This window comes from Microtus ochrogaster, chromosome 21 (assembly GCF_000317375.1).
Source record: "Microtus ochrogaster isolate Prairie Vole_2 chromosome 21, MicOch1.0, whole genome shotgun sequence".
In the NCBI taxonomy this organism is placed as follows: Eukaryota; Metazoa; Chordata; class Mammalia; order Rodentia; family Cricetidae; genus Microtus; species Microtus ochrogaster.
This window is the reverse complement of record NC_022022.1, coordinates 14,206,030-14,217,410: the sequence shown is the minus strand read 5'-3', so window position 1 is coordinate 14,217,410 and position 11,381 is coordinate 14,206,030. Positions and strand designations below refer to the sequence as shown.

Below are 11,381 nucleotides of genomic sequence, written 5' to 3'. Positions count from 1 at the left end.
AGTGCTGGGATTAAAGGCGTGCGCCACCACCGCCCGGCGAAAACAACTATTTTTAAACTGAAAAAAAAAAATATTATCTTTTTCCATTGTTTTTCTTTCTTTCATTCTTGGGGGTTTGGTTTGGGTGTTTTTTTTGGGGGGGGGGTCTCACTATGTAGATCAGGCTAGCCTTGAACTCATAGAGATCCACCTGCCTCTGTCCCATTGCGGTCCCTGCCCTGCCGCTACCTCCTTAGTGCTGGGATTAAAGGCATGCACCACCATGGATGGCCTTATTTGTGTCTTTTATTACTATTTGTTGCACATAAAATCAAAACAGGAAAATAAGGAATTATTTCAAATGTGTGTGTATCTGTATATGTATATCCCCTACTACACAGGTAAAATAACTTTTTAAACCCTAGCATCTGGTCGATGTGCCCAGTAACATTGTATTCAAGAAAATCTATCTTCCCTTTCCCAGCAGGTATCAATTGCAAATAGTTTTGTGGTTAGAAACAGGACTCCATGTCCATTTCCCCTTCTCCTTGCTGGGGTTTTGTCTGGTTTGAACATGGGCAAGTCCTGTGCATGCTGCCATCGCACATCGGCCCTGTTGTGTCTGGAGGATGCTGCTTGCTGCTTCCTTGACATCATCCACCTCCTCTGACTCTTACAATCTTTCTTTCTCTTCTTCTGCATAATAGTTTTGAACCAAAAATATAGGCACAAGAATATTCATAGCAAAGTTTTTATGTTACTTAAAAAGAAAACATAAACTAAACATCCATCACTAGAAAAGAATAAATTACAGAATATGCAAACATATTTTTAGAAAACTATTCAAGTACAAAAATAGTTAAGAAACTTAATGATCTGTAAACTTTTATTGCAAACAAATGCTAGATATCAAGCAACAGACTAGGTCACAGAAATTTCAAAAGGATGGGGCTTGTGAGATGTTGTAGCAGGTAAAAGAACTTGGCAGTGCAAACCTGGCGCCCTGGAGGAGAGAACTGACTCAGCAAAAGTTGTCCCTGACCGCCACAAGATCAGCATGGGTATACCTGAATATATAATAATAATAATAATAATAATAATAATAATAATAATAATAATAATAATAATAATAATTGAAATAACTAAATTTTTAAAAATCTGTGAAGGATATAGGTTATACTATCTGTATAACAAAATGAAAAAAATAAAAAGAGGAAAGATGATCCATCTAGATACTTACAGCACTATTTTTTAAATAATTTATTCTTTTTCCTATGGACATCAATGTGAGAGTGTCAGATCCCCTGGAACTGGAGTTATAGACAGTTGTGAGCTGCCATGTGGGTGCTGGGAATTGAACCCAGGTTCTCTGGAAGAGCAGGACTGCTCTCGGACGCTAAGCCATCTCTCCAGCACCAAAACTATTTTGTAAGCTATTGGTTTAAACAGAAAATCAAAACTAAAACCAAAGGCCTTTTGAGAGATGCTAACACTGAAAACACCTCAAAACACTTGGATGCAATCAAAGTAAAGATCAAGTATTGAAGTGATCGTTTAATTTGTGGTTTAGTTAAAACCACACTGGTTAGTTTTTATCAACTTGCTACAAGCTGAGGAATTGCCACTATCCGATTGGTCTTTGGACATGTCTATGAGTCGTTTTCTTGCTTGATGGCTGATGTGGCAGGGCCCAGACCACTATGGGCAGTGCCATCCCTAGGATGGCAGTCTGGGATATATAAGAAGCTGGGCAAGGCAGAGGAAGCAGTGTTCCTCCACAATCTTTGCCTCAGCTCCTGCCTCAAGCTCCCACCTTGGCTCCTTTTGAAGATGGACAGTAACCTGTCAAACAGAACATTTTGTCCCCTGTGGGTGCTTTTGGTCAGAGCAACAGAGAGCCAAACTAAATCAGTAGTCTAGAAAATCAGGAAGGAAATATCAATAGACTCAATTAAGTGTTTGGTGACTCAAACCACAGAAGTCACAAACAATGTTAGAAATAAACAAGATGGCAAAGCTGCTGTTACTGAAGACACTGTTTACGAAAATGAAGATGAGGCTGTATGTGACGGTGTGTGCTTTTAATCCCAGCTCTCGACAGACAGAGATGGGTGGATTTCTATGAATTTGAGGCTAGACTGAGCTACAGAAAGTTTCATGGAGGCCACTCAGGGCTATACTGGAGACCCTGTCTCAAAACAAAACAACCAACCAAAGAAAACTGAAACTAAACATTCAGATTCCTAAAGTACACTGGGACCACAGGGTACCCATTTTATTGAGGAAGGTGCATGACAGGAAATGACCGCAGCAGAGCAACCAGATGCAACCCCTGCTAGTCTGAATGGCTGCCTGGGCTCTTACTAGACCCCCTGGAGAAGCTCATGTCCAGGGAGATCAGATACAGCTTAGACAGACTGTCCCACCGGAGCTGGTATTTCTTACAACAATCCAAAAGGCACTGCTCCTAGGAAAGTGGAGCAAAGCCCAAAGACATACATCTTACAAGGCGCTTACAGTTCTGGTTCAAATCCATTGCACAAGGCAGGGGCCATTGAAATCATAAGCCATGCTGCCTTGTAACCTGATTGACATTCTCTGTATAAAACACAGCCAGACGCTTAACTTAAAATCCAAGGAGCACCCCTTCCACACCTTTAAATGGGCAACTGTAGTGGAATGTGCAAAGGAGAGGGGAAAGGAAGAGAGAAAAACAAGGTGCAAAGATAGATTTAACCGGAGTGCTTACCGTCGTGAGCGGCTCCTTCTGCTAGGAAGATGTAGTAGCTTTCGTTTAACACAAATCTGTTCTTAACCCCAGGAAGGGTGATGTTTCTTCTGAATGAACACTGTATAATGCCATCCACTAGCCTCCAGGCCATATCCTTGAGGGTCCCCTACAAACAGAAGAGCTTCTCAACACTTTCCAAAGATTTGTTAAAAGCAAGACACGCTCTAAACCCTGGTCTGCTCCATTTCCTTTCTCTGAGGTTGGAGGAGCATGTTTTATCTTCAGTGTCCTTCCTTAGTTTTCCCCATCAAAGAACACCAAGGATTTTTTTTTTTTAATTATTCCAGTTTATCTTTATGTCACTTGGCAAACGTTATTTTTCACTCTGAGCCGGATCTCCCCAGTTCCTCCACCCAGGCTAGAAAATCTAGCAGATGTGCTAACCCAACGCACCAACAGAAACACTGAAGAATGCCCTGGAAGCCAGCAGGCAGCAGGCATCCAGGCAAGAGTTCCAGGCTTCTGAGGAAGTTGACCTCACAGGAAAGCTGGGCACGGCAGCAGTGGTGTCATGGAGGAAAGCCACTGCTCAGCCACATTTCATTCACTGTGACATTAAGGAAGGGCCACTGCGCCTTCATAGCACATTTGCTTGTCAACTGTCCTAGAACACAATAATAATACTCCTCATTGGCACGGGTGCCAGCAAGAGGGAAGCAAGGCAACCACCTGGGCACCAGGGCTTACATGGGTTCTTCCTTCCTACTAGCCATGAACCACTTCTGTAACTAACAGAAGTTTGGCTATTTGTTTGATTGACTGTTTTTGGGAGAGGGTATAGTCCAGGCTAGCCATGAACTCTCTACGTAACCAACAGTGATCTTTTTTTAAAAAAAAAAAGATTATTTATTTATTACATATACAGTATTCTGCCTGCATGTGTACCTGCACCCCAGAAGAGGGCACCAGATCTCATTACAGATGGTTGTGGGCCACCATGTGGTTGCTGGGAATTGAACTCAGGACCTCTAGAAGAAGAGTTAGTGCTCTTAACCACTGAGCCATCTCTCCAGCCCACCAATAGTGATCTTAAAACTATCCACTCCCCTTAGGACTTACTTATTTTCCTCTATGTGTATGCGTGTTTAACCTGCATATAGGTATGCGAATGCCTGGTGCCCACAGATGTCAGAAGAGGACACAGGATTCCCTGAAACTAGAGCTACAGAAAGTTGTGAACCACCACATGGGTGCTGGGAACATAACCGGGGTCCTCTGCAAGAGCAGCAAGTGCTCATAATGGCTGAGCCACCTCTCCAGGCCCTATCTTAAACCTTTTTTTTTCCTTTCCTTTTCTTTCTTTCTTTCTTTCTTTCTTTCTTTCTTTCTTTTTTTTTTATTTTGGTTTTTCAAGGCAGGGTTTCTCTGTGTAACCGCTCTGGCTATCCTGAACCTCACTCTGTAGACCAGGCTGGCCTCAAACTCACAGAGATCCACCTGCCTCCCTGAGTGCTGAGATTAAAGACGTGGATACCGTGGGTTGGAGTGGTGGTGGTGGTGGTGGTGCTGATCTTGACCTTTGACCCTGGAGCTCCACCCACTGAGTGGAAAGCATCACTGGCATATGCCTCCAAGCCCAGTTTCAGCAGTTCTGGATACTGAACCATGGGGCACCCTTCTCTCAAGCCTCATCTTATAAAACTGTCCTATAAGCTTTTGGGAAGGGGATGATCACGTCAAGAAGCCATAAAATACTTTTCTACAAGATGTAATGAAAAGAATTTAAGTGACGTAAGCAATAACTGATTGTTTCCCGACAGAGAACTTCGCCTTGTACTTTTTTCAGTATGGAATGTTTCTTGGAGATAATTCAGAGAAGAATGCCACTGCCGGGCCCTTGCCTGGGCGAGGTTAACTGAGGGGCTGGCCCCACACACACAGTCACATCGGTGGCAGCCACATAGCAGGAAGGAGGACCAACCAAGTGTGTTCCCAGCATGTTCACACTCACCCTGGATTCCATCACAGGATAACTTCGCCCTGTCAAATAGGAAGGCTGTATATACACTGTCTGATCTTCGCGGATACACAAGTAGGCATCGTCGTCACCCTGAAAAACAAGGGCATTATTTTAAGGAGCCCCTAATCATTTTTTTTTCAGGGATGACCATCTGATATTAGACAACCAATTGGTTTGCTCTACTCTGGGGAAGACTATTTCTCTCACTATCAGAATTTCATAGTTGCCTGTAACTCCTCTTCTAGGGCTGAGGGCTACTGAGCTCTCCCCGTCCATGTTAGTGTGTCTATTAGTGCTGTCCTTGTTCAGGTAATATTTAGGCAGCCACGTAGGTGAGACTTTGCGGGCAGAGCTTCTAACATTTCTAAGAGACAAAGTCTCACAACGAACTCCCCATTCCTCTGGCTCTTACAGCCTTCCCATCCCCTCTTCTACACTGATCTCTAAGCCTTAGGTGCAGAAGTTCTGTTGCAGATGTACCAGATGGAACTAGAATATATAACAACAAAGAAAGAGGCCATGAATTTGAAAGAGAACAGGAGATGGGAGTTACATAGGAAAGTTTGGAGGGAGGGCAGGAAAGGGGAGAATGGAAATGATGTAGGTACATAAAAACAAAAATAAATAATTGGTTTAAAGAGACGAGCGAGAAGCAACGAAATGGCTTAGTGGGTAAACGTACCCAATGCCAAGTTTAATGACCTGAATTTGATCCCTAAAGCCAACACGGTAACAACAACAACAACAAAAGTACCCACATAAAAAAGCCAGGCATGGCAATGTACACCTGTAATCCAGGTGCTGTGGGGGATAAGACAGGAGGAGCCCAGTCTACATGAAACAGTGAGAACATCAGATTTAGTGAGAGACCTTATCTTAAAACATGAGGTGGAGAGCAACTGACAACGATTTCTGTCTTCAACCTCAGACCTCCAAATGCACCTGCAAATCAGTGCACATAAAAAAATAATAACAACAACACAGTCAAAGCAGCTGACTTAGCAGCAACCTGATTAGAAGTACAGTAATAACAAGAACAGAGAGGCATCCTGACTATCAGAGAAGACAGCACAGGAGAGAATGGGAACAGGTAACTCAATCTTCACCTCCTAAATGAAGGGTAAGAGAAGATGCCACTGTTTATAAACACCGAAGTTCCAGAAATCCATGTCTGAAGCATGGAAGCACACAATATAGGAAATTCAGAGGGGGAAGCATCTTGTGACACCAGGGCACACTAAGACACACTAAAAATGGATTAAGAAGCCAAGAGGGGCCAGAAGGCAGCTAAAGAGACTCCATCAATAACCTACCATGCAATGGGCCAGAAGAATCCATTAGTCTAGGAGCTGAAAGGTGGCTCGGAAGGTAAAGACGCTGGTAGAGCAAGCCTGGTGATCTGGGTTCAATTCCCAGAGCCCACAGAAAGGTAGAGGGAGGAAGCCGGCTCTACAAAGTTGTCCCCTGACTTCTGCGCGTGTATACATGCACACACTTGGTTTGTCATCCCTAGAGCCAAAATCACAGCAGGAGGCTGGGCAATCCTGGGGACTGAGTGTTCAACCTAGGGGACCTGACACTATCTCAAGGTTGAATGCCTGCTGCAAAATCAACCTCTTGCTCGGTGTGTGATAAGATATCCCCACACTTCGGAGGATCACAGAAGCAGCCATGTTATGAGTGTATAGTTCAAGAAATTGACTCTGTTTTCTACTTAAGAGGGAAATGGGGATACAAGCTAGTAATATGTTTGCTTATTAGACTTTATATCATAAAAAAATCACAGACAGAGAAGACCAAAATGCAAAAATAAGCAAGTCACTATTAGCAAAAATTTGGAAAATTATACTTTTCAATTTTCCTGATGAAAGCAATTGTCGTCAATTTATGAGCCACTATTTTTTTAGGTAGAAATTAGGTTGTTATCCAATCAGCATTTAAAATATCCAGAAACTTCAGTATCTCAACTTATTATATAGTCAAAAATAACAGGACCCTGAATGTGGTGGCACATGTCTTTAATCCCAGTACTCAAGAGACAGAGGCAGGCCAATCTATGGGAGTTTTGAGGCCAGTCTGGTCTACAGAGTTCCAAGCTAGCCAAGGGTACATAGTGAGACCTTGTCTCAAAAAAAAAAATTCATAAAAATACACTAAAGTTTGAAAATAACAACCTTAAATAGAAATAACCACTTTTAAAGTATATCCTGAAGATGATCCACTTCCGCCAATTTAGGCAACCAGGTGTATAACTGATTCTAATCATTAAGCAGGCTCTCTCTGTAAACCAACTGCACCTGCGTAATTAAGTCTTTTTATAAACACTTTTGATGAGCACTATAAGAGAAATAGGTAAGATTTCTAAGGGAGATTAAAATATCTCAAATTAGAGATAAACGCTTTTGTGCCATCTTGCCTACAATTTACAAGAGCTAACAACCTACCTGTAGGACATCCGCCATCACACTCAACAATGAAATCCTCCCCTCTTTCTCAGTCACTGTGGCCAATAGGAGGACATGGTGCTATTACATTACAGCACAAATTTGAGCTCCACAGTTTCAGAAACAAGTTGTTTTTTTTTTTTATTTTTCAATGACAAATAAATATGATGTAATATGTCACATCTAATCATACATAACTGACGTATGTAAATGAACGCAGTGCCCCAGAGATCCACCTTAAGGAAATTATGTGTTCGGACAACAAGGTCTTTTAATCCTATCTGGGCTCCTCTTCCGCATTTGCCTAACAGCCAATTCCATCCCGTTCGCACAACAAGCCTTTCCTTATTGCTTTAAAGTCACATTTGACTCTGATCTCAACCTCATTATTCACCTCAGGCACCAAATTTGATTCATTTCGCTCGTACTGAGAACCCCCAAAAGAATAAGCTGCAGGTCTGAAGGTAATTACAGAGAATATTTTGCACAATCACAGCATCAAGATGTATAAGGCTTCCCAGAAAAGTAACTCTGCAGAGAAAAGGTTGAAGCTTTCTTCCTCTTGAAAGTGCATGAGGTAACGTGTTGCTTTGTCACTATAATGCTATGTGTTTTGAGATGGGGGCTTCACAAGCCCAGGCTGCTGGCCTCAAATCTGCCATGACCTCGAACTCCTGATCCTCCTATGCCAATGCCAACAACTTGGGTGGCGTGCCTTTCGGAATAAATCTTGGCTCGTCTTTCACAGCCATGTCAGAGTTCTGCTTTGCTTGATTTTGTTTCGTTATTTTGAGATATGGTCCCCTAAAAAGGTGGGGGGATAGATGTCAAGTTTAAACACTGACATGAAGAAAAGTCTCCAAAGACTTTGCCTTCCCTTAAAGAGGAAGTCACACCAGTGGGCATCCACTCTGCTCACTGCCAAGCCTCTACGAAGAGGACTTACGTTTGCCAAGGGTGCTCTTTCTTCTCCCTGGTGGAACTGGACCCTTCTGTAGCATTCTGCTTTTCCCCAGCAGCACAAGGCTGCCACCTACAGAATCCCTAAATCCAGACAGCAGTCCCCTCCCAGGAAGAGAAAGAATCAGGAAAAAGAGGTTGCCTTGCACACATCAGGCAAAGGAGCAGTCAGAACGCCTGCACACACGTGGCATGCATGGGTGCGAAACTGGCTAATGGCAGTAGGACAGGGGCACCAGCAGGAGAGGCACCAGCTTTAGTTCCAGCACCTGCGCGAACAATAGTCTGAAAGGCATTACAAACATGGCGCTTTATGCAGACATTTCTCTTGCCTGTGGTTCCTGCTTTTGCACCAAGAGACAAGGACATAAGATGGGCAAATGGTCTTCCCTGCTGACCCGCTCTAAGAAATCACTGCCCACCTGTTGAAATCAGGAACCAGCCACTGAGATTCAGATCTGTCCTTAGTGCTTTCCTTTCCCATTCTACCCTTAGAGCTGGAAGGCGCAGCTAATCTGCTGTTGATGCTAACCTCCTGCTGTCATCCCACAGGCAAGCAATAGATACAAACCATCCACTGGTCACGGGACAATGCAAACGACAGGTAGCCTTCACTGGGACCACTCATTTCGACCATCACCGACTGGTCATCTCTGGTGAAGGACAAGAAGAGGCAGGCAGGCTCGGTCTCTGGGTCACAGTTCAAAGGACTCCGAACGCAGAACTTCTTGCTCCCACACTCGGAAGCACTGAACTAGGAAAAATATAAAGAGGGTAAAGTCTTAATTATGAAACAAGCCATTCACAGCCAAGGACTGGACAGCCATTACCTTCAGGTATGGGCAGCAACAAGAACACCTTCCAAACAGGAAGCAGAGGATGCACGACAAATCAGAAACAATCAGAGCTTTCGCAGCTGGGGATCTTTAAATGTAGTTAGTTTTGATTACCTTTTGGAAAACTATACTAGTCAGTCTGAGGTGGTACAAGAGAGCTTCTGTTCATTTAATATAAAAAAGACTTCGCATCATCCAAGACCAGGAGGAGCAAGGTTCCCTATAAATTTTGAGAAATTTCCTAGGAATAAGACCACACTGACAATCTTGCCTACCAGGTACCCTCTAGTTTTCAAGAGATGGGAAAAAGCAGGCAAGTCAACCATTAATGAGTCTTTATGCATAGGTCTTGGAAAGAGCTTTTAAAATTCACATTCAAAATTTGCACTTCAGTGATACAGGAGATGTCACGCTTGTAGATCTAAACCACTCTAAATAACCGTCGGAGAAACTATTGTGTCAGGAGGCACAGCTAATATTCTACACTCACTGTGCCCAGAGAGTCCAGTGTGGCACCTAAGGAACCCCAACCATACCCCCACAACCGCCTTAGGCTTAATAGGTATATTGAATACGCCACAGTAGGGTAAAGACAGAAGCCACCAGGACCTTGAAAACGTGACTTTGGTCTATGAGCTCCGCTTTGATCTATTCCACCTGTCCAAGATCCTATTCTCTAAGAGTCTCTTTACTTTGGCAATCCAAAAGAAACGAAGAGGTATCTTTTAACCCTAAAAGTGCCAGGACTCTGAATGAATCTCCCTATAATTAAAGATTATCACCTTGGCACAGAAGCATGGTAAAATTTCAAAGAATAGATCCCTTTTATTGACAGCACGAAGGGCAATATTTTCCATTCCGAAGGTGATGATGTCCAAACCATTCACTCACTCAAAGCAGTTTTTAAGTGAGTATTAAGAGTGAAGTGGGAGCTAACATAGATAATAACCTCCTCAATAATGTACAGTCAAACCAAAGTGCGCCATGCATTAAAATGTGATCAAATACAACACCCACGGAGGTGTTTAAACCCGTGGAAGAGAAGGGTGCCGAAGAAGACAATTATTGTGTAAACTAAATGGTTTATTATTTAGTCATTTCTAGTTTTATTTGTACGTATGTGCCTGTGTGAATGTATGCTCAGGGTCCAAGGAGGCCAGAAGAGGGCACCAGAGCCTCTGCAGCTGGATTTACAGGCAGCTGTGAGCAGCCTGATGTGGGATTTGGAACTAAACTTGGGTCATCTAGAAGAGCAACAAGTGCTCTTGACTGCTGAGCCACCTCTCCAGTCCCTTATTTGGTGAAAGCAGAGATATATACAGATAAAAAGAAAGGGGGGGGGGTGACTGTTTCTCAACCTGTGGGTCACACGACCCCAAAGACCACCGGAAAACACAGATATTTATGGTAGCAAAACTACAGTTATGAAGTAACAACACAAATGATTTTTACAATGGGGGGGGGTCACCACAACATGAGGACCTGTATTAAAGGGTCACAGCATTAGGAAGGCTGAGAAGCTCTGACCTAGAGTTTACCTCTTATCTGTGTGGCACAAGGCACAGGTCAAGGCAAGTATTCGTTAGTTTGATGCCTTTTCTTGGCCATAAAGAGCAGCACGTGACTCTTTCTCATCTTAAGTGAAGCCAAAACAGGAATAATTTCCTCTGAAGACCCACTGAAGGCAGCTAAGTCACCATTTAGGCACAAGCATGTGTTTTCCACTATGGCAACGCCCCGACACCTTTCTATCCTACGTATGCAGTTCTGCAACATGCAATCTAATGCATCCAAATTTTCTCTGGCGCACACCTTCCTAAGGTTTCTAGTGTGCATTTCCCTTTCCAAATCTCTTTATGCATCGTCGCTCTTTTGAATCAGACAGCCTAAGTGGAATTGCAGCTGACAGGATTTACAAGCGATTCTTTTTCCTGGGACTCGGCACACTGAATTTCCAGGTTCTGTTCGGGTGCAGGAGGTGGGGACAGACATAGAGAGCAGAAGCTCCTGTAGCTCAGGCTGACCTCAAACTTCCTACGCTGTTTACTTCATCCATTTGTTTGCTGAGGGGAAGGAGCTGAAATAGTCTTACTACCTGGTTCAGACGAACCTAGAATTTACCCCGTAACCCAGCCTGGTCTCAAATGTGCAGCGATCCTCCTGCTTCTGCCTCCTGACTGCTGGGATTCTGGGCAGAGGCCGCCATAGCCCACTGAGTTCCCCAACACTCTAATCTGAATAGGATAAAATCTGTATTATACACCACTTCAAGGCTCCCCTCCAAATCGTGTCTACATGTAACTGAATCCCCTCTATGCTTGGTATTCGCAGAAAGGAAGACTGGAGAAAAAGAAGAGAAGGGAAGGGAAGGGAAGGGAAGGGAAGAGAAGGGAAGGGAAGGGAAGGGAAGG

The 11,381-nt window shown here is 43.5% G+C and overlaps 1 protein-coding gene across 1 annotated transcript in view; it reads right to left on the bottom strand.

Annotated features, from left to right (window-relative positions):
* Frrs1 (ferric chelate reductase 1) overlaps window positions 1-11,381 on the bottom strand; it is a 41,191-nt gene that overhangs the window by 10,810 nt on the left and 19,000 nt on the right. Inside the window, exons 6-8 of the mRNA XM_005357191.3 lie at window positions 8,706-8,888; window positions 4,722-4,820; window positions 2,729-2,876 (exon numbers count right to left, since the gene is read on the bottom strand). Coding sequence (XP_005357248.1) covers window positions 2,729-2,876; window positions 4,722-4,820; window positions 8,706-8,888 — 430 coding nt within the window. The remainder of the gene's footprint in view (window positions 1-2,728; window positions 2,877-4,721; window positions 4,821-8,705; window positions 8,889-11,381) is intronic.